Source organism: Pan troglodytes, chromosome 1 (genome assembly GCF_028858775.2).
Source record: "Pan troglodytes isolate AG18354 chromosome 1, NHGRI_mPanTro3-v2.0_pri, whole genome shotgun sequence".
Lineage (NCBI taxonomy): Eukaryota > Metazoa > Chordata > Mammalia > Primates > Hominidae > Pan > Pan troglodytes.
The window spans coordinates 121930824-121952726 of NC_072398.2; the positions used below are offsets into that span (position 1 = coordinate 121930824).

Below are 21903 nucleotides of genomic sequence, written 5' to 3' on the forward strand. Positions count from 1 at the left end.
TAACTATCTTTCTAACCAGCTTTATGATGTTAAGCTAACTTCAATCAAACTCAAGAATAAGAGACATAACACAAAAATAGTTACCTTTATAACTTGCTAAAATATTCCATCTGGCTAATAATATTAAGTTCACAGACAAAGGACCCCTGAGGTTCAATTTAAATCCCTCAGTGGTAAAAAGAAAGGAAAATGAAGCTCAGTGATAAGGACTAATCTCTCAGTTTTCATTCTCTTTGCCCTGTATTAATTGCATGGTATCTCCTATTTCTGATGTGAGTTACCAGTTCAAAGAGATGTGTTTTATTATTGCTAGTCTACTATATTTTATTGGCTAGAAAACAAATTTTAAAAATGAACTTCAGTAACGTGAACAAATTTAGTGCAGACTGCTCTAGACATTTTTTCTTTCTCTTTTCTTTTTTTTTTTCTTTTGAGACAGAGTCTCGCTCTGTCACCCAGGCTGGATGGAGTGCAGTGCCACAATCTCAGCGCGCTGCAACCTCTGCCTCCTGGGTTCAAGCAATTCTCCTGCCTCAGCCTCCTAAGTAGCTGGGATTACAGGTGCGCACCACCATGCCCAGCTAATTTTTTGTATTTTTAGTAGAGATGGAGTTTCACCATGCTGGCCAGGCTGGTCTCGAACTCCTGACCTAGTGATCTGCCTGCCTCGGCCTCCCAAAGTGCTGGGATTACAGGTGTGAGATACTGCGCCTGGCCAATATTCCTTATTATGAAGACCTGCATCCCTTCTTTCCCACTCCCTTCAACAAGTCCTATTCCCCTGCCATAAAACTAAACTAAAGGTAAAAACAAAGCATGGATAGCTAAACTCTATGAGCAATCTACTTTGCCAAACGTTTTTACCTACTCTCTAACAAAAACTTAGAAGCAAAATTATTAATAAGGAGCAAAAACAGTGTTTTATTTCTTCTCTTAGCTTTGGATAATTTTCTGGTACTCATAAAAGTAGTAAGAGGAAAAATTAGCACAAAAAAAAAGCCAGGGTGATGATGAAGCACAGACCCTGAGCTGGTTATATGCATTTTAAAAAATTCATTCCTAAATTAAAATCAAAGGTAATTAAATTCAGGTTACATTAACTATTCTGAGTTGAATGTGTTGATAATGGGACTTTAAAATCCCGTACCCTACTTCAATTTAATTTTAAATTTTGTTTTTGTTTTTGTTTTTTGAGACAGAGTCTCACTCTGTCGCCCAGGCTAGAGTGCAGTCATGCCACCTCAGCTGACTGCAACATCCGCCTCCCAGGTTCAAGCGATTCTCATGCCTCAGCCTCCCAAGTAGCTGGGATTACAGGTGTGTGCCACCACGCCTGGCTAATTTTTGTATTTTCAGAAAAGACGGGGCTTCACCATGTTGGCCAGGCTGGTCTGGAACTCCTGACCTCAGGTGATCTGCCCACCTCAGCCTCCCAAAGTGCTGGGATTACAAGCATGAGCCACCATGCCTGGCCTAATTTTAAATCTGAATTTAAGTTCTCTCTCCCAACTATACAAGATGGTAATATTGAGAATGAGCAGGCATGTTCTCATGAACTAATGAGAAAATAAAGCAGTGATATGTTTAGTTCCTCAATACTCCCATGTCATTCCATTATGTTCAACTTATATTTAGTGAGTGCCTACTAGGTGTCAGGCACTGTCATCTCTTTATTAAACATTAACTCTCTGGCCATGCCTTTAATAGAGAATTTGACCTACTCCAGTCCTTGAAAGGGTCACCTTATAAAACTCATGATACCCCATCAACTCTGCTATACCCAACCATACATGACTGGATTGTGGTTGGCAGATGACAAGGCTGGGCCAATCTGATACTCTTTACCAGGAACCGGGAATGGGATCCTGGGAGCCTGCATCAGATAACATGAAGCACTTGAACTACCGGGTCAGGCGGTGCGTGAGCCACAGAAGATGTCAGAGTAAACAAAAGTTGAAGACTCGGGGGAGGCCATTCTGCTCTAGGAGAAATAGGGGAGAGGGTGGGGGTTGGGTATCACAGTCCATGTACATACAACCTACCTGTATTTCATTTCTTACCTATTCTTGAATGTCTAACACCTATGAAGTTGCCTACTTTGTCCTTTCAATATACCTCTCTTTTACTTGTGACTTGTATGAGTGGTGTTCCTATTCCTTATGGGCAAAAACACTTTAGCATTCTATTAAGTCCCGCAACAGACAAAAAGATGAGAAATACTTAGTCCTCCTGCCCTAAAAGACCATATGGTTAGGACCAGGTAAGTATATAAATAACCATATATAAGGCAGACTATAAGTGGCATAAAAAGTACTATGAGGTTTCAAAAATAGAGGATCATATCATATCCAATTCAGAACATCAAAACAGTTTCACCAATGGCGAGGCATGGTGACTCACACCTGTAATCCCAGCCTTTGGGAGGTCGAGGCGGGTAGATCACTTTAGGCCAGAAGTTTGAGACCAGCCTGGCCAACATGGTGAAACCCCGTCTCTACTAAAAATACAAAAAATAGCTGGGCACGGTGGTGCACACCTGTACTCTTAGCTACGCAGAAGGCTGAGGCATGAGAATTGCTCGAACCTGGGAGGCAGAGGTTGCAGTGATCCAAGATCATGCCACTACACTCCAGTCTGGGCAACAGAGTGAGACTGTCTCGGGAGGAAAGAGAACTAAATAGTAATCATAACAGACAGTAGTCTGAGATTTTTAAAATGTATTTACTAAGAAAAATAAAATATTAAAATCCTAGGTCAGTCTACCAAAAACAAGTTTTTAAAAATTTTTCTGGTCCTTAAAGTCCAAAAATCTGGAATCTAGTAATGACTGAGTCATAGGACTTCGCAACTGACTGGTTGTAAGAGATGAGAGTAACAGAGGAGTTAAAAACAACTGCAGTTTTCAGCCTAGATGATGTTGAGAATGCTGGTACTGAAACAGAAAAGTTCCCAACAGGTGGATTTGGGGGTGAGGAGTGAAGGCAAGTTCTATACTGGATAAACTGACTTGAAGTAAGTAGCAGGATATAGTTCATTAATACACTGGGAGAAAAGCAGAAAGAGAAGCCATCTCAAGTAGAGAAAACAGATTTTTCAAAAATTCCAAGTAAAAAATTGTCCTCTAAAAAAGGAACCAAAAGACTCTTCACAATGTTTCAGTTTTTTCTTCCGCGTTTTGAACATTCCATTTTTGCACAGCTACTGATTTTCCTGCCATCTGTCTCTCTATATTGTTTTTTCCTGGTTACAGATGAGCGACTTTTAAGAATGGAAGTTAGAGGCCTATAATCTCAGTCTATAATCTCAACACTTTGGGAGGCTGAGGTGGGCGAATCATTGAACCCAGAAGTTCAAGGCCAGCCTGGGCAATATGGCAAAACCCCATCTCTACAAAAAATTAGCCAACGGTGGTGGCATTAGCCTGTAGTCCAAGCTACTCAGGAGGCCGAGATGGGAGGATCGTTTGAGCCTGGGAGGCAGAGGTTGCAGTGACGTTGCAGAGGTTGCATTGAGATTGCACCACTGCACTCCAGCCTGGGCGACAGAGCAAGACTCTGTCTCAACAAAAAAAAAAAAAAGAAAAAGAATGGAAGTTAATGGAAGGACCTGATGAAACACACACAAACACACACACACACACACACACACACACACGCACTCCTTTCCCCAGGAGAAAGTATGCTGTAGAAGAAACCAGGGAAGGAAGAGAGACAGGATAGGAAAAAAGGAAGTATCTGCAGAGGCCTAAGAACTCCCTTTTCCTTCCCAAGAAGCTAGAGGATGCAGAAGCTCAGCACCACGGGGGAGGAACAGCATAGTGCTTCAGGTTTTACTAACCATCTCTAAAAGATCTCTAGACTACGAATCAATTTTATTAGAGACAACTGCCTAAAAACTAAAAGACTTTTTTGTAATAATGCATATAAGTTTAGTATGCTAAAAATTATTTTTTAAAGAAACGTAGTAGCAGCGCTTATTAGAACCTTACATGCCCTGTGAAATCTAGTATTAAGCACCCTACTCTATGGCCATCAGTGTACTACAGGAATAGCGTAGTCAGGGAAGATTACATTATTTTAATTCCTGAAAAGGGCCGTATTTTCAGACTGCAAAAGTGATTAATGCTTCTACATGTGGCTTGTCAATTATCCCAGCACCATTTGTGGAATAGGGTGTCCTTTTGCCACTTCACATTTTTGTTTCTTTGTCGAAGATTAGTTGACTGGAAGTTATTTGGCTTTATTTCTGGGCTCTCTATTCTGTTCCATTAGTCTATATGCCTGTTTTTACACCAGTACCATGATGTTTTGGTGATTATGGCCTTACAGTATAGTTCAAAGTCAGGTAATCTAATGCCTCTAGGTTTGTTCTTTTTGCTTAGTCTTGCTTTGGCTATATGGGCTCTTTTTTGGGTCCACATGAATTTTAGGATTGTTTTTTCTAGTTCTGTGAAGAATGATGGTGGTACTTTAATGGGAATTGCATTGAATTTGTAGATTTGCTTTTGGCAGTATGGTCATTTTCACAATATTGATTCTACCCATCCATGAGCATGGGACGTGTTTCCATTTGTTTGTATCATCTATAATTTCTGTCAGCCGTGTTTTGTAGTTTTCCTTGTAGAGGTGTTTCACCTTCTTGGTCAAGTATATTCCTAAGTATTGTTTGTTTGCTTGTTTTTTGTTTGCAGCTACTGTAAAAGGTTGAGTTCTTGATTTGATTCTCAGCTTGGTTGCTGTTGGTGTATAGGGCTACTGACTTAAATCTAAGACCCAAAACCATAAAAATTCTAGAAGATAACATTGGAAAAACCCTTCTAGCCATTGGCTTAGGCAAAGACTTCACAACCAAGAACCCAAAAGCAAATGCAAAGACAAAAATAAAAATAAATAAATGGGACTCAACTAAACTAAAAAGCTTCTGAGCAACAAAAGAAATCAGCAGAGTACAGACAACCCAGAGTGGGAGAAAATCTTCACAATCTATACATCTGACAAAGGACTAATATCCAGAATCTACAAGGAAATCAAATCAGCACGAAAAAAACAATCCCATCAAAAAGTGGGCTAAGGACATGAATAGACAATTCTCACAAGATATACAAATGGCCAGCAAACTTAAGAAAACATGCTCAACATCACTAATTATCAGGGAACTACAAATCAAAACTACAATGTGATACCACCTTACTCCTGCAATAATGGCCATAATAAAAAAAAAATAGATGTTGGTGTGGATGTGATGAAAAGGGAACACCTTCACACTGTTGGTGGGAATGTAAACTAGTACAACCACTACGGGAAACAGTGTGTAGGTTCCTTAAAGAACTAAAAGTATATCTACCATTTGATGCACCAATCTCACTCCTGGGTATCTACCCTGAGGAAAGAAGCCATTATACAAAAAAGATACTTGCATACACATGTTTATAGCAGCACAATTCACAATGGCAAAAATACGGAACCAGCCCAAATGCCCATCAATCAACGAGTGGATAAAGAAAATGTGATATACACACACACACACACACACCCCTCTACACCCATGGAACACTACTCAGCCATAAAAAGGAATGAAATAATGGCATCTGCAGCAACCTGGATGGAACTGGAGACGATTACTCTAAGTGAAGTAACTCAGGAATGGAAAACCAAACATCGTACGTTCTCACTCGTAAGTGGATGCTAAGCTATGAGGATGCAAAGGCCTAAGAATGATACAACGGACTTTGGGGACTCGGGGGAAAGGGTGGGAAGGTGGTGAGGGATAAAGGACTATACATTGGGTACAGTGTAGACTGCTCAGGTGATGGATGCACCAAAATCTCAGAAATCGCCACTAAACTTATTCATGTAACCAAACATAACCTGTTCCCCAAAAACCTATTGAAATGTTAAAAAAGTGACTAATGCATTTAAATAAAAGACACAAAGAATGATACGTGCTTATAAAACACAAAGCTTTTTTTCCCCGAAACACAAGATGCATCCTCACATGAAATGTAACTGGCCATGAACCTTATCCCAAGCAAATGGCAAACATAATAAAGGGTATAATCCCATAGGAGGATATAATGTAATGGCATGTTTACCAAAGGGCAGTCTTATTCTCAATAATAAGCATATTCAGCCAATAATATGCAGCAATTTAAATATAATTAACTGTATAATATAGAGTTTAAGTAAATTAGATGATTCCAGTTCTCTGCATGCAACTGGCTTTTTGCCATACTACCACCAGCAAATCCCAAAGAACAAGTTTTTTTTTATGTTTTCTCAGAACCTGCTAAAGGAAACTATCAAGAAACAGAAATACAGAGAGCAGATCATTCAATAACTTACAAAACTAAGTATCTTCATTAGTACAGTGATGAGTAAAAAAAAAATGGACTAACATTTAATTCCTTTCACCACAAAAGGATATTAAAATTCTTTGAAGATCTTTGAAAATAGTATATTAATATGAAAAATAATAAAACAGCTGTCTGAAAAACCTCTGAAAAAAGTAGCTAAAATGGTAATTCTCACGATCATCATCATCAATAGAAGTGACCACTTACTATTTTTTATTTGCTAGGCACTAATGTGAAGCATTTTACATGCATTATCTCATTTCATATTATGAAACATCATCTCTGCTTTACATATGTAAAAATTATTATTCTTATGGTTAAGTTACTTGCTCTGGGTCTCAGAGCTAATAAATGGAGGTAGAACTTAAATTCAGTTTTGTGTGAATCCAAAAGCAGTGCTCTTATCCATTATACCAGTGCTTCCCAACCTTTGTCACATGATGGCACACATTAAAAATATTTGTAAGGCTCATTGGGGTGAGCTGAAAGAGCTTGGTGAAAAAAAATTTTCTTGCTTGCCCTGGGGTCAAAAAAAAACAAAAACAAAACCTGCACACACAAAATTTCTTATTATGAAATTATGGCATGAAAACAATACAAAGTATTACAAATGATATTAAATATTAAATTGGTATAAATTTAGTATTTATACCAAATAAAATTTTTTCAAATTACCAAATTCATGGTAGGGTAGGCACAGTGGCTCACACTGGTAATCCCAGCACTTTGGGAGGCTGAGATGGGAGAATCACATGAGGCCAAGCATTTGAGACCAGCCTGGGCAACATAATGAGACCCCCATCTCTAATTTTTTAAATAGTAAATAACCAAATTACCAAATTCATGAATTATACAAGAGGAAATCATACCAAAGATGTTCAAATGTAATTTCAACTGTTGTAAAAGTTTGAACTTATAAAAATGATTTAAAATTTCAATGCTATAAAAAATTTGTAAACAGCACACCTATATGCCATCCTAAGCACTGGAACATTGGTTGGGAAGCTTTGCATAGTATTTTTTCAATAGAATGTCATAATTAAACACTAATTTGATATACCAAGATCTTCCCAAGAACGCTTTTTTTTTTTTTTTTTTGAGACAAAGAGTCTCACTTTGTCACCCAGGCTAGAGTGCAGTGGCGCCATCTCTGCTCACTGCAACCTCCACCTCCCGGGTTCAAGCGATTCTCCTGCCTCAGCCTCCCAAGTAGCTGGGACTACAGGTGCACACCACCACGCCCAGCTAATTTTTGTACTTTTAGTAGAGATGGGGTTTTGCCATGTTGGCTAGGCTGGTCTCGAACTCCTGACCTCAGGTGATCCACCAGCCTCGGCCTCCCAAAGTGATGGGATTACAGCCAGGAGCCACCATGCCCAGCCCTTTCCAAGAACATCTAAACGAAATTCAAACCAAAGGTTATCAAAGGAAGAATTACAATACTGAAGTGTCTGTAAATAATCTGGCCCACACTAGCTGCTTAATTTGGTATAATTTCCATAATACCTACAATCTGTAACATTCACTTTGACTTAATAAGAATAGCTAATCTTCATGGAGCTAGTACTATGTGCCAAGCTGTGTTCTGCTTTACATTATTACCATATTTAATCCTCACAGCAATCCTACGAGTAGCTCTATTTTCTCCATTTTAAAGATAAGAAAACTGAGGCCAAGAGAAATTAACTTTCCCAAGGCTATAACTAGTAAATGGGAATTAGGATTTAAAGCAGTCTGACTTCAGGACCCATGCTATTAATCACCATGTTAAACTACACCCCCATAAGAAAGAAAATATATCATGTGTCAGGAGACACAGGGTAAGTAGATAGATCTCAACTTAAACTAAGTTCCATAGTGATAAAGTAAAAATGACTTGCATCTACAGCAAAGGAGACATTATCCAGGAAAAAGAAAATTGTATACTGTTTTGGGTACATTTTGCTTATGGAAATAGCATAGAAGATAATTTTAATTTCCTATGTGTGTTATGATATGGCTCAAGCAAGAACATATGTTTCTGCAACCTATTTGAATTTGTGGATTTAACTTGCTCAAGAATATTTTTAAAATCTTACTTAAAAAAGAATGAAGTTGGTAAAAATTAAAAGCAAATATGTTTAGTACTTTGATTTTCACTTACTGCTTTTCAAGTTCCCTAAGTCAAGTGTCTAATTTTGTTTTTAATTAAATGCACTACAGATAAAATCCTGAACAAAAATTCTTCTAGACATCTGGACAAGTTCCGCCTATCCAAATTCTGCCTGCCTAATCCTGTATCTTGGAAGAAAGTCTCAAAGTTTCCAACTACATTACAATAAACTGATGTCCTAAGGGTGTCTCTGTTGGTCAGTGTAAATCAAATCACTCACAGAAGATGAGAATACATCTTTACTTTCATAACCAATCGATCAATAAAGAAAATGCTGGCCAGGCACGGTGGCTCACGCCTATAATCCCAGCACTTTGGGAGGCCAAGGCGGGTGGATCACAAGGTCAGGAGATTGAGACCATCCTGGCTAACACGGTGAAACCCCGTCTCTACTAAAAATACAAAAAATTAGCCAGGCGTGGTGGCGGGCGCCTGTAGTCCCAGCTACTTGGGAGGCTGAGGCAGGAGAATGGCGTGAACCCGAGAGGTGGAGGTTGCAGTGAGACGAGATCGCGCCACTGCACTCCAGCCTAGGCAACAGAGGGAGACTCCGTCTCAAAAAAAAAAAAAAGTTAACGCCCTGAATGTTATAGTTTATATCAAATTTCTCAAAGGCCCCAAGGACCAGTGTTCAACATTTGCTGGCTCAGGCTGGTTAACAGTAAATATTTAAGGAGCACCTACTAGGTACCAGGGACCATGCATATCCACCTGTTATACAGACAGTCGCAGTCTAGAACTACAATTTGAACTCGCATCTTCTGAAAGTTCAGGTATACAAACCGGAACCTTAAGCTCCAATACATAACTTTCCCTTTATAGTATATCCAAAAAAGCTATTACCAGAGCTTCTGCAATCTACAACCAACCAAATATGTTCACACGAAGAGACTAACAGGGGCACTTAGAATGTACAAAATAAGTCTTGGGTTACAGTGTACATTCTGTTCTCTGGAGCTTTATACCATGAAAATTTAGCATTTCCCCTAAAGTGACTCCTTTTCCTCAAAAATCAATTGTTTTAAAAAGTAAATTTCTATTGCTTACAGAAACCCCTACTCCTACTTATTGTTCTCTAATGGAAATACTACCCTAGAAAATATTGGAAAATAATGGAAATACTACCCTAGAAAATCTTCACTAATAATGAAGAAATGTGGCTTGATTTATTAGTAAGCTAATGCCAGGATTCTTTGTATGATTTACTGAGCCTCTCAAAAATTTTGAAACTCATGTTGAGTAAAACACATCCGACTGTGTTTTAAAAAAGCCAATTAAAACGACTATCAGATAACATAAACAGTAATTCCTGAAGTCAATGATTTTGCTTTGAAGAGGCCAAAAAGGATAAAACAGCCACCAGAAGTCTACCATAGTCTTTACAGTGAATATGTCCAACTCTGTAACTTATCCTAAGGTAACTATTCCAACTATACATCATCTATAGCAACTGTTCAGCACCCTCCAATGTGTAATCTCTTGTTCACTAGATCTTCTGCTACAAACCTCAAAGAAATCATTCTTTAAATTTCTTCAGCTCACACCATTTCCCATCCTTTTGTAAAAACAGAAGAAGACGTTATAAAACTTTGAAAATAAAAATGATAGGAAACAGTGGAAAAGTAGAGATGGCCTCTGCACCCAAGCTCTTTTCCTTTATACCTGATAACTTGTCATTTATCTCACCTACCTATCTTCATGTTCCTGGATAATCCAGGGTTCTTCCAACAGTTCAAATGGCTCTCTTACTAACAAATGTCAACGTCCTTATGTGACCATTCTGTTCCAGTCTCTGTACCATCCATTCAAGCCTGCTAGCTTTATCCTGCCAAAGAACCACGACGCTCCAAACTCACAAACCATTATACAAGCCCAACAGATACTCTATGCCGTTCTCGTTACCAACACGCTCCAACCCAATGTAAAACCTTCCTAGTATCAACTCTTCCTTTATGAGCTTTTCCCATATTCCTACTCCCTCAACATCTACCGGCCCATACTCCCAAGTCTCTCTGCTAAACGCAATTCCAGCCCGGAGTCACACCCTCTACAGCCTAATTCCCGCAACCCCAAAACCCCACCCCCCTCATCACGCCCTCTGGGGCCTCAGCTAGGAACCCCAACACCCCGCCCCACGCCCGGCACGCCCTCCAGATCCCTTTAGGGTCCTTTCCGTCGGCCCGACCAGACCCCGTTCAGGCCTTCCAAGCGCCTAGGCTCTCCCGACCACCACTCAGTCCCCGCCTCCAGCCCCTCACCGAGTAGCAGCAGCTTCACTTCTTTGGCCGCTTTTTCCCCGTCCTCCCGTAAATTGCGGTCGATCATCTTGCTTCGCTCCACTGCCGCCTTGTCTTCGGCGCTCAACGTGCAGCCCATGGCGGCGGCGGGAGAGGGGACACGGGCCCGGACTCACTCACACCACGGAAACTGCAGCTCGGCAGGCTGAGGCACCGTCTATTGCTGGGCGGTGGCCCTCTCCGTCAGCTCCCTTAGCGCCCAGAAGAACCGGATATCCGACGTTTACGACACTTCCGGCGACGCCCCGCAGCCTTCACCGTTTAAACCACTCTCCTCAGGGAGAGGAGTTGAGACCGAAAGCGGAAGTCACGGGGAGCTGGCGGCTGGGTTGGGCGGCGGATCTGCAGAGTTTCGAGGTTCTGTCAAGTTCGTTGCCCGCCGCCCAACTTGAAGCCTCATTTACCTTTCGGCTACCTGATTTGGATAAATGGAGAAAAACCGGGGCCTCTAACTCATAATGCCCTCCCGCGTTCAAGATGCCAGTTTTGGGGCGGAGATTTCTAAATCAAAGCCTACATCCCGCGCGGGAATATCTGCTGGTAATTTCTCGCCTGCCAGAAAACCCCTTTGATCTCTGGCTGTGGAGACTCGGGACCCCTACCCAAGTATGGGACACTGCCTCCGTTGGGGTTATCTCAGGTCAATGGAATGGGAACAAGCTATCCGGCCTGGGCGCCGTTCACATCTCACATCTGAGATCGTAACACCGACTGTGCTTAGGACCTCAGCAATAACTTTTTGCCGTCTCTGGCCCACTGACTCCTCTCAAAATGTCCCCTGGTCCTTTTGCTATTCACGTATTTCTGTGGGCTTGAGATTTGCTTAACTCCTATATTGGCAAAAGTCCACTTGAAATCGCTAGCAGATACTCGATAACCTGAAAGGTAAGCCTGTAGTTCCTCCATAAAATTTCCATGCTGCCCTTCTCCCCAGTATAATTCAGATCTTCCTACCTTAGGGTCTTAGAACTAAAACCAAGATAAGTCAACTTCAATTCCACACCCCGAAACAAACCAGTGCATCCTGTGAATCTCCTACTAAAATTTCCTGTTGTGATAACATGCAAAAGGAGAAGTTCTAGAAAAATTTGCCTCTCAGCCCTAGTATCACCTGAAACTTAAGTCCACTGTGAAAGCCCCAGGCAGATAGCATCTTTCACTAATAACCCTGGATACTGCGTGAAGGTAGTCCTAAATCAACTTTTCAGGCAAATAAGCCCACAATTACTATACGTTCTAGCGAAGGGAACTCAGTCCCTAAAACCTTTCCCTGTGATTGTAAATTTCTTTCTCTAATAGAATCTGAACTTGAGAAAGTAAGGTCCCAACAGAGAGGTTTATATAGTGATGATTCATTAATTAGAAGGATTTAATTAGAGGATTAGAGCCACCTTAAAAAGCCTCGTCCACCGTAACTCTTAGCAATGCCAATTCTTCAAGGTTTGAAAAGTCCCCCAGTCATTCCCAAATGACTGTTAAGAATGAAAGGGACTGCTTTTCCATTATCAATACTTTTGGGGAAAAAGGGCAAGAGGAAAGGGAAGTAAAACCAGTATTTATTGAGTACCTATTTGCCAGATACGGCTAGGTGCTCCCACATCCCATCTCTTAATCCTCACAACAACCCTGTGAGGTAGGTAATAATGATCCCCATTTTTACAGGTGAGGAAGTAGGCTCAGAGAAATTAAGCAGCTTTCCCAACTTCACACAGTGAGTAAGTACATCTATCTGACCCCAGAGTTACCCTTTTCTATCATGCCCCTGTAGGATATTGCCTGAGGACACCTGACAGCAGAAAGTCTAAGGTTTTCATCTAGGATTGGGAGTTACCCCAACACCAGCAGGATGCAGGAAAAAGTAACTGACCGGATGGTTGCCTCAATCTGTTGATTCTTCAGTGAGTTAGCTCAGATTTTGTCCAGGAACAGCTTTCAGAGCCAAAGATTACGTATTGAACTTTACCAAGGCATCTGGTGACTAGAAAACTCCTGGAAGGTGGTCATAGCAGAAATTGTTGGGAAAGTTCTCAGCATAATAAAAGAGAAATTTTTATTTCCTTCATGATCCACTCCTACAGGGAAAAATAAATGGCAAATGAACCCATGTATGTCAAACTCTGTAATAAACACCAGTGAGATCACAGTGTCAGGAAATTTCAGCCTGAATTAAAGATACCCTTGCTCTTAAAACTTTCTTCTTTGATGTATGTGAAGGAAGGGCTGGAGGGCAAAGTCAAAGGAAAAGGCAAAATAAATTAACAAAATGGCTGCCAGGCAATGCCCTCCCCTTCCTCCTCCCACCACATACACTCGCCTTTCCTCCTTCCATTGGGCTCACACTGCCACCTCCTGGCAATTCTTTGGATCTAATAGCTGATCAGTGGTGTTTGAAAGAAGAGTTTTTTCCCTGTCTAGGAATGATTGATTCCTCTGTATGCATTTATTTTAATAGGGAGGAGAGGTGAACATGTTTTTCAATCACAAAGGACTCTCCTCCCTATATATACTATGTTTTTAGGGAACTTCCACAATGTAATAGGCACTAGACTGGTGTAATAATCTAGTGGTAGGAAGACAACCTAGAAATTTTCCTAGAACAAAGGGGGAAAGCTGTTTGCCCAGTTTCATTTAATTTTTTTTCTTCATTAGAGAGTTTCATTTACAACCCCTATGCTTTCCACAATCTGCAGGAAGCTTCAAGGTATGCATCTTGCTGCCACAGTCTGAACTCTCAGAAGTTAGAGCCATGGACATATTCTCCAATATATTTCTCAAGCACATTCTGTAGTGCTTTATCAAATCAAAGTTCTTTGTGAAAATATAAGGTATCTCATCAACTTAGACTATGAACTCCTTAAAAGCAATGACCACACGCCCTGTGTGGGTCCCAGGGACTAGTGGGTGTTCAACTATTATGCACTGAATTGAACTAAAGGAGTCAATGTTGATATCAGTATAAACTTTTATCATAAAAATTATTTATTAGCTGTTTAAATGGGAGACTATCCCACTCCCACCAGCCCATTTCCCCTTTTGATGCTCAGTGAGCCAGGAATTTGTTCAAATAGAGACCACACCTCCCTCTGGCCCTGCCTTGACCCGTTAGTGTTACCTGATTCAATTGAGGGAAGTAGGATGGACAGGTGGTCCCAGATGGGTGTCCTGTCCAGTTTGCAGTTATTCCCTGTTTGTTGAAAATACCACCACCAATACCAACCAACACAGTTCCTACAGTCTCAATCAATGAACAGCCAAGACCAACTCCCGTGCCCTCTCTCCAACCCAGTGCTGCAGATAGGAGAGAGATTTAAGTCTTTGTCACTGAAGCTAATTTTGAGAGCGATGAATGGGAGTAGGAAGGCATTTAATGGATCATGGAAACCCCACCCTTCCCATGCCCAACCTTAAGTCTCTTGTACCCGATTGTCCAGGGGACTGGAGGTGGGTCGCTGCCATGAGGAGAGAGATCAGGGAGGCCAGTCCTGGAAAGAAAAGATTCGCAGTATTATTGATCAGGCTGATTACCTGGCCTCTCTGTTTCCAGCTACTTTACCAATTCAAATGCTAACCTCCACCCTCGCCCGTCTGACCCCCAGTCATTCTAATTCTTCCTCCTAAAAGAGAGGAAAGCCATCCTGCCTTATTCTTGTCTCTGCTAAGATCAGGCTCTACCCTTGATCTCCTGTGTGCAGGAGAGAGACAGAAAAATAGAACAGAAGGGCTTTTCCTGAAGAGTGGGAGAGAGAGAGCTGCAGTCAGCTTTCCTATCTTCTACTCCATGTACCCTAATTTCTATTTTGCCTTGTTTCTGGCCAAACTCAGTAAAGGAATACACCCTACTGGTCCTCTCATTTTAAGGAAATCTCAGGTATAAAACCAGAAAAATGATCTATTAACTCAAGTGGAAACACTTGGCTATAATTTAGTTCTTTTTAAACCTAGCAAGGAAATGAGAAAACATGGGTCATTTTCTTACCTTGCTTGGGTGCAATTACTGCCCTGGACAATTACACTGAAAAATAAAATATCCTAAATGGCCCCTAGAATAACTCCAAACCTGGCCTGCTGCCCTGTATCCTCCAACTCCTACCCTTAGAGAATTCCCTGCTTCTGGAAGCATGGAAATTTCACCAATTGAGAGGTTTCACCTCACCTTTGTGACCCTTTTCTCTCGTCACCGTCTCACCATACCCAGGTTCCCTCCCCTAGCAGTCAAAGATCACAGCCAAGTCCAAGGCTTTTGCACACGTTCATCCTGTTGACTCTGTTCCTGACCCAGGAAACACTAAGCAAAAGCTGTGTGCGAGACCCCAGCCTCAGCCCTAGCCAGCTGGGAAAAGGTGATCCCACAAGGTGGTCCTTGCAATCATAACTGGCCCCAGCCCCATATCCCTCCGAGTGTCCAGCGGCCCATCATGACTCCAGCCGGGGTGAGGCGGCAGGACGGAGGTAGCTGTCTGACATGATGATGTCGCTGGTGAGTTGCTGCTCCAGGAACTCAGAGGTCTCCTCAGCTATCTGGCCTGGGATTCGAAAGTCAACAGCAGGTGGCTCCTGCTTGGGGCTGGGTAGGGGTCGGGAAACCCAGGACTCAGAAGGACAGCCAGTCCCCTGGAGGAACTGCAGGAAGTTCTCCTCAATGGAGCCCTCCCGGCTAGGCAGCCTCAGCTCCTCCTCTGGAGCTGGCTTGAAGAAGCAGACAAACTGCTTGCTGAGCTCCCCCCGGATCTGCCGGTTGAGACATCCATAGAAGAAAGGGTTGGAAGTGAAGCAAAAGTAGCCAATCCAGGTGACCACACTCTCCACCTGCCCAGTTGAAATGGGCTGAGCACTCAGGGCAACATAGAGGTGGAAAGAGAAGTAGGGCAACCAACAGAGCAGGAACTGTCCCCCTACAGCCAGGAGAACCACTGCTGCTTTCCCTCCCCCAAACGTCCGGTGTGGGGTGGTCTGGGGGGCCCCCGAGCTGGTGACCATCGTGGAGCGGCTGCTGAGAGATTCGGAGCGTTGCCGGGGTGTCTCCATCCACGTGGGCAGCGGCCCGTGCTGCATGGCAGCCACGCGGGCCACTCGGAACATGCTGCAGTAGACCACAAGGATGAGGAGCAGGGGCAACAGAAAGTAAAGGACAGCAAAGACCACCACAAAAAGCTGGCAGTAGGCACTGTGGCTCCATTGGAGTGAACAGCCTGGGGGGACACTGGGAGCTCCTTCCTCCCAGGAGACCCTTCCCAACACTGGCACAGAAGCCATGGCCAAGGCCTTCACCCACACACCCACCAGCACAGAGGCCACCAGCCCCAGCGTCATGCGCACCTCGTAGCGCATGGGGTGGACCACGTAATAGTAGCGCTCCACATTGATGGCTGACACCGAGAGGATGGCCAGGCTGACAAAGCACACGCTCAGAAACAAGTAGAGGCGGCAGGCCACCTCCCCAAAGAGGGCGTGGTCAAAGAGGGCGGAGCTGGAGAGCATGGCCAGGGGCATGAGGGTCAGGGCAGCCAGCAGGTCCACCAGGCAGAGGTGGAAGACGAAGACAAATTTTCGGAGGGCAGGCGTCTTGGCGATCACGGCCATCACAGCGGCATTGCCAGCCACAGCAGTCAAGTCCAGCAGGAGCATGAAGAAGAGGGCCACAGATTCTGAAGCAACATCCCGTAGCCCCACCTCCGGGACCCCACTGGCAGTAGAGGGACCTGGGGTTTGAGGGACCCTCCCCAAAGTGGAAGAGTTCCCTGATGACTGGGGGATGGGTGAGGACTCCATGGGGCCGAAAGAGGGCACCCAGGGTACCTCCTGTCACAGGCCCATCCCCCATCCTAGTCCAGCGACCCTGGGATGGTGAGCCCAGGCCCAGGCTTCCTGGTTTCGTAGGGGGCACCTCCCACTGGAGCCTCTTGGGCAGGTTTGTCTGCGTACAGAGCGCCAGGCCAGGCAGCTGAAGGATCAGAAGCTCATCCCCTTTCTGGCCGGAGGTAGCTCCAGGGTCTGCCTTGGTGACTGCTAAGAAGCAGGAGACGTGAGAGGTGCAGGAGCCTGACCCACTCAACACTCCGCTTTCGGAATGGCCTTCACCTCTTCCTTTTCCATCTCGTTTCTGCCATTCTTGTTCTCCATACCCTTCTACCCTTTCCAGAACTGTTAGCCGGGGATTCTAAATCCTGTTTCTCCTTCCCAGGGTCCTGCTGATCTCTGGGATAGTGCCTCAGTTTTAGGGTTCCTTATGTAAATTTCCTGATTTCTTGTCTCCTCAGAATGGCAAGAGCTGCTGGGGAGTAGAAGGAGCACAAAATTTAGTTTCTAGTCCCAGTTCTGGGCATTACTAACTCTGTGAATCTTCTGAATTTCAGTTTCCTCATAAATCCATCTGTAAAAATGAAAGGAAGAACACTTGCTTCACAACTGTGTTTCTGGATCCTGCGTGATTTGTTAATAATAATACTAATGACAAGCAGTAGCATTGATACGGCGTTTTCCACATGCCAGACCCTGTTCTCAGCACTCTACCTGTATTAACTCATTTTATTCCTCACACAACCCTATGAAGTAGATAATATTTTTATCTCCATTTTGCAAGAGATGAAACTGAGGTCTAGAAAGGTTAAGTAACTTACCCAAGGTCGCACAGCTAGTAAGCGGCAAGGGCTGGGCACCCACCTGGGCAGTCTGGCCCCAGGTCCAGTACTCTTGCCCACTGTGCCATGCCATATGTGAAGGTGCCCTCCGTGCCGGCTGGACTATAATAGGCATCCAGTAAATAGTTGTTGAATTTCAGCTGTCTCTAAAACTGTCTCTTGTTGCCCTAGGGTTATCATCTGAAAAGGGGAGCTGTGCTTTAGGCTCTTTTGACATCACTACTCCCAGCACAAAGAGCTGCCACTTTGGGAATGTTGAGTAGGAGCAGTGAAAACAAAATGTCCCGTCTGGAAGGAAACTGGGAGGCCAGCTCATCCAGCCTCCACTGCTCCCAAAGCCAGAAGTTGCTTCAAGCTGCCCTTCTCCACCCACTCATGAACTCTTCAAGGCCACTGTGCCCCTCTTGTGGGAAAGGAGCTGCTACCAACCTCCTGCTCCCCAGATCCCCAAATCTCTGATCTCTGGAGCTGACCCTTGGAGGATCCCTGACCAAGAGCTGCATTGGTTCTAGACTGTTACTACAGTCACAGAACAAGAAGTAGGGAGGAGGCACTGAGGTTGCTTAGTTTAAAAACCCATCATTTCTATGGCTGCAATAAAGAGGATCACATGGCAAGATGGGCCCCACTCTCCTCCACAGTTATAGCCTTACAGTCACCTTTGGTTTTTGGTGTTTCCATAAACCTTACACCAATCCAACTTCTAACATGCTATACATGCAATAGGTGCTGGATACAATTTTGTGAATTGAATCAAACTCAAATTGGTAGTTGAATCCCTGCCCCCTAGGACAAACTCCAAGAACACTCAGTCAGCCAGCTGTGTGCCAGCCAAGGGACTCTCTTGTGGAAAGGATAGCCGGGGTTCCTGGACTTGAGGAAGCCCTAACTTTGGGCAACTGCCTAGAGACGTGCCTCTCTCTAGGGACACAGAAAGCTCATTTCACAGTTAAGATGCCCACAGAGACTTAGAGTCTGCAGAGAAGTTGAAGAGCGGGCACAAAAGTGAGACATCAGCTTCTCATTAGAGTCTACCAGGAAAAATGCCTGAAAGAAATGCTAGGAGAAGCATCCTTCCTTCTTACTCTCCATGCTCTGATTTACCTATCCCTTCTGTCTGTGAGTGAGGCCCAGAGGATGTGGTTCGGAGTCCCTCCCTGGTGGCTGAAGGAGGAGAGGCCCACCATGTCTGGATGGACATCAAGAGTCCCAGACGGAGGGAAGCAGACCTGGTTTCCACGTGGAGCTGGAGGGATGCCACGAAGCCATGATGGAGCCCTGAGCAAGAAGGCATTGGACATTGCTCTTTTTCATAGCTCCCTCAAGCTTGCCAGTGTCTCCACAGTGACTCCTAAATGCCAGGATTCCAATTTACCTCTTAACAGACAGATCAGTGTATTTGGCTAATGGGCACTCCCTCACTAATGGACTGGGGTTATGGAGGGGAGGGCTGTGGTGTAACAGTTTCATAGGTGAAACCCAGGGAGCCTCACTCCTCTCCCAGGTCATATCATTATGCCTACTCCCCCAACAGATGCTTTCCTTCCCCCACTACTTACTTCCAACAGCACCCCTCTTACCTCCAGGACCTTCAGTACCTAGAAGGCTTTGCCACTAGGGCCTGAGGTCTGGGCCTCTAGCAGGGGCATGGTCAAGTTACAGGATGCAAGATGTGCATAAGTGCCCAGCCCAAGGCCACAGAGGTATTGGGATTCACATGCACCTGTTTTCCAGATCCAGAGCTTCCATCCCAAAGACCTGAGCCTGGCCTTCCTTCAGACAAGAGCGTGCCCCTCCTAAGCTAGGGAAGATTTCCAGGGAGCTACAACACCTCTCCTCAGCAGAGTTGCCCACGCCCAGGACACAGTTGCCCATCAGCCTGTATGCTGAAGGGCCCATTCCTAGAATGTGGGAGACCCATGTCCATGACATGGAGCAAGACAGATGGAGAATGCTGTTTGTCTGCAGGATGTGGGTATTCCTGCTGGCAGGAGATGATCAACCCCCCAGCTCTGGGCTTCAGAGATGCCCACACCCCAATACCGCCTTTGGGATACCTGAGAGCCCATCTCCTGATCAAACTGCTCACCAGAATGTAGGCAGGGCTGGTCCTTGGAAAGCCACCCTTCTGTGGGGATACCTTGGCACTCACCACCAGGCTCTGGGTCTGGCCCCCATTCCTGGCCTAGTCGGCAACTCCTACCTTTGCTGAGCAGTCCCGGCTCCCATGTGATAGCTCCTCTCAGCTGATGCTTCTCCAAGGCTGCTGAAGCCTGAAGCACTGCAGTGAGCGGTGAGAGGCAGCCGGCAAAGCAGAGTGCTCCGAGAGCCTCTGGGTCCTAATGGCCTCCTGCTTCCCACCCAGCCCCTCAGAGTCACTTCTGGAGCAAAAAGGTGGGCACCAATGCCCCAGGCAAGGTGCCTGGCAGTGAGCTCAACTCCTCTCACTTCTCTCAGGCTGCTGGATTGCGTCTCAAAAATTTCGTGGGGCCAGGAAATGATAGGTAGGGGAGACCCTCTTGACCAGCCTGATGAAGTAAAAAAAAAGTACATGGAGTCAGAAAATCCAGGTTTAAGGCCTGGCTATGGCACTTACTAGCCGTGTGACCTTGGGCAAGTTGCATTTTGGCTTTGATTTCTTAGCAGTTCAAAGAGAAGATAGGCGAGATGCATGGTTCTGTGTGACATGAGAACCAAGGTGCTGATGCAGGCAGGTCAGCGCAGACCCAGGGCCCCAAGGCTTAGGCCAGGGAGGCGGCTGAGGCTCCAGGGGATGGTCCAAGGTTTGGCCCCTTTGGAAGCTGCCTAATGCGTATGGGGGACAGGTTTAGGAGCAGCACTCAGGTTTGAAGGGCAGCTGAAGGCTTTGTCTTAACCCTGCCCTTGCCTCCCAAAAGCACATTACTATTATTTGCTTAGATTGTATGTTTATTGGAACTGGGGCTGTGAGGGCTGATGGAGATTGGCAGGGAGGGGGCAGGAGGATCTAACATCCCCCCGAGCCACCATGGGAACCACCACAACACTGCTTCCTGAAGGAGACAGAGTGGGGGCCAGGGACTCAGGAATGCTCACACTGATCTGGATTTGTGGGACTGGACAGAGCTAGGTAGCATCAGCCACTGAGCATCGCCCATCTGTGGCATGATGGGCCTTCAGAGACGCAATGAAGGGGCATGGCCTCCCTCTAGCTATGAAGAAAATGATCATTTACCCGGGTACATGACTGATACCCAAGGATAGAATCCTAACATTGCAAAGCTGTAGGACATCCTACTGGCCAAGGTATCCATGTTTCTGAGACCCAGAGAGATAAAGAGATTGCTCAAAGCCACATAGCTCCACATGGCAGAGCCATGAGTCTAAACAGGGAATTCAGGCATGATCCCCTACTCCAGAGCCTGCTTCCCTGAGACTTGCCTATCTAGGGACTCCTTCTGCCTCTAAGAAGGAAAAAGGGAATTCTGGAATTGTTTACCAGACCCAACCCAAAGAGCCATAAGAACAATGAGTTACCCAAGGACCTCACTGGGACAAGTTGGCTGCCCCAAGCCCCAGGTCAAAAACAAAGAGGCCACTGACAAACCAAGAGCCGATGCAGCAAGTGCCGCTGTCACCAGCCACCACTTTTTGAGCTGTTATGAGTGTCAGGCCCTTTACATACAGTTTCTTTGATCCCCACACCAATCTATGAGGCAGCCATGACTTGCCCTATTTTATAAGTGAGGAACCGGGTGCTGGAGGAGAAGTGACTTTCCCCAAATCACACAGCTAATAAGTGCAAGAGCTGATATTTGAACCCAGATCTGTTTGAAGTCCAAGTATTTCCTCCTCCTTCTCCCTTCGTTCTGTGGCCTCTCCAGTGGCCTGACACAAGACTGTGGACTACAGCCCTAAAAGCTATCTTCATAGAAGTAGTCACTGCCTTCCAGAAAGCCTAAAACAGACCTCAAAATTAGGCATACCTGAGTACAAGAAATTCAAATGGAAATACCAAATTGAAAACCTGTAGACAGCAAAGTGATTTTTAGGAAGCCCTGTGCTGTTGTGTTGGCAAGATTAATTTGGCATCAAGCAGATTGTCTGGGATTAGGTAAAGCCTGTCCCTGCTCAGCACCCACATTCTTCCTGCAGGGCCCCAGCCCAGACTGGCATGGCCCCTTCCAAGGGATTCAATAAGAACTGGAGCAGACCTGGGCCCACTGGAACAGGATTTTAGAAAGAGCGCTAGACTGGAGTCAGAAAACCTTGGTCCCAGTTTGGTGCCATTCTATTGGTTGGTGGTAAGACCTTGGCCTGTGAGTTGGCTGTCTGTGAAAATGGGCAAAATTCTTCACTTCCAAGCTTATCTAATAGTGGTAGGGAGCCTGCAAAACAAACATAGCCTGCCTCTCCAGCTTCAGGGAGCTAGCACAGGTAATCACAGCTCATGTGGTGGCCAGCAGGCAAGGCGTCCGTGTCCTG

At 44.8% G+C, this 21903-nt stretch overlaps 2 protein-coding genes and 1 long non-coding RNA gene across 3 annotated transcripts in view; 1 reads left to right on the plus strand and 2 right to left on the minus strand.

Moving 5' to 3' along the window:
- Window positions 1-13053, minus strand: part of GNAI3 (G protein subunit alpha i3) — a 46972-nt gene extending 33919 nt beyond the window's left edge. The window contains exons 1-2 of the mRNA XM_513624.7: window positions 12669-13053; window positions 10763-11216 (exon numbers count right to left, since the gene is read on the minus strand). Of these exons, the coding sequence (XP_513624.1) occupies window positions 10763-10880 (118 nt within the window). The 5' untranslated portion in view covers window positions 10881-11216; window positions 12669-13053. The remainder of the gene's footprint in view (window positions 1-10762; window positions 11217-12668) is intronic.
- On the plus strand, window positions 11079-12991 carry LOC107967629 (uncharacterized). Its single transcript, XR_010152903.1, has 2 exons — window positions 11079-11686; window positions 12570-12991. It is a non-coding gene; the product is annotated as an uncharacterized LOC107967629 (long non-coding RNA).
- A 1095-nt stretch (window positions 13054-14148) lies between the features above and the next one.
- Window positions 14149-19730, minus strand: GPR61 (G protein-coupled receptor 61). Its single transcript, XM_003308266.6, has 2 exons — window positions 19643-19730; window positions 14149-17171 (listed from the first exon to the last, which is right to left on the minus strand). The coding sequence occupies exon 2, from the start codon at window positions 16568-16570 to the stop codon at window positions 15215-15217; it is 1356 nt and encodes a 451-aa protein (XP_003308314.1). The 5' UTR covers window positions 16571-17171; window positions 19643-19730; the 3' UTR covers window positions 14149-15214.
- Between the last annotated feature and the right edge of the window lie 2173 nt (window positions 19731-21903).

Bases quoted from the DNA above. Each gene is read 5' to 3' on its own strand.
- GPR61 (XM_003308266.6), bottom strand. From the start codon at position 16,570: ATGGAGTCCTCACCCATCCCCCAGTCATCAGGGAACTCTTCCACTTTG.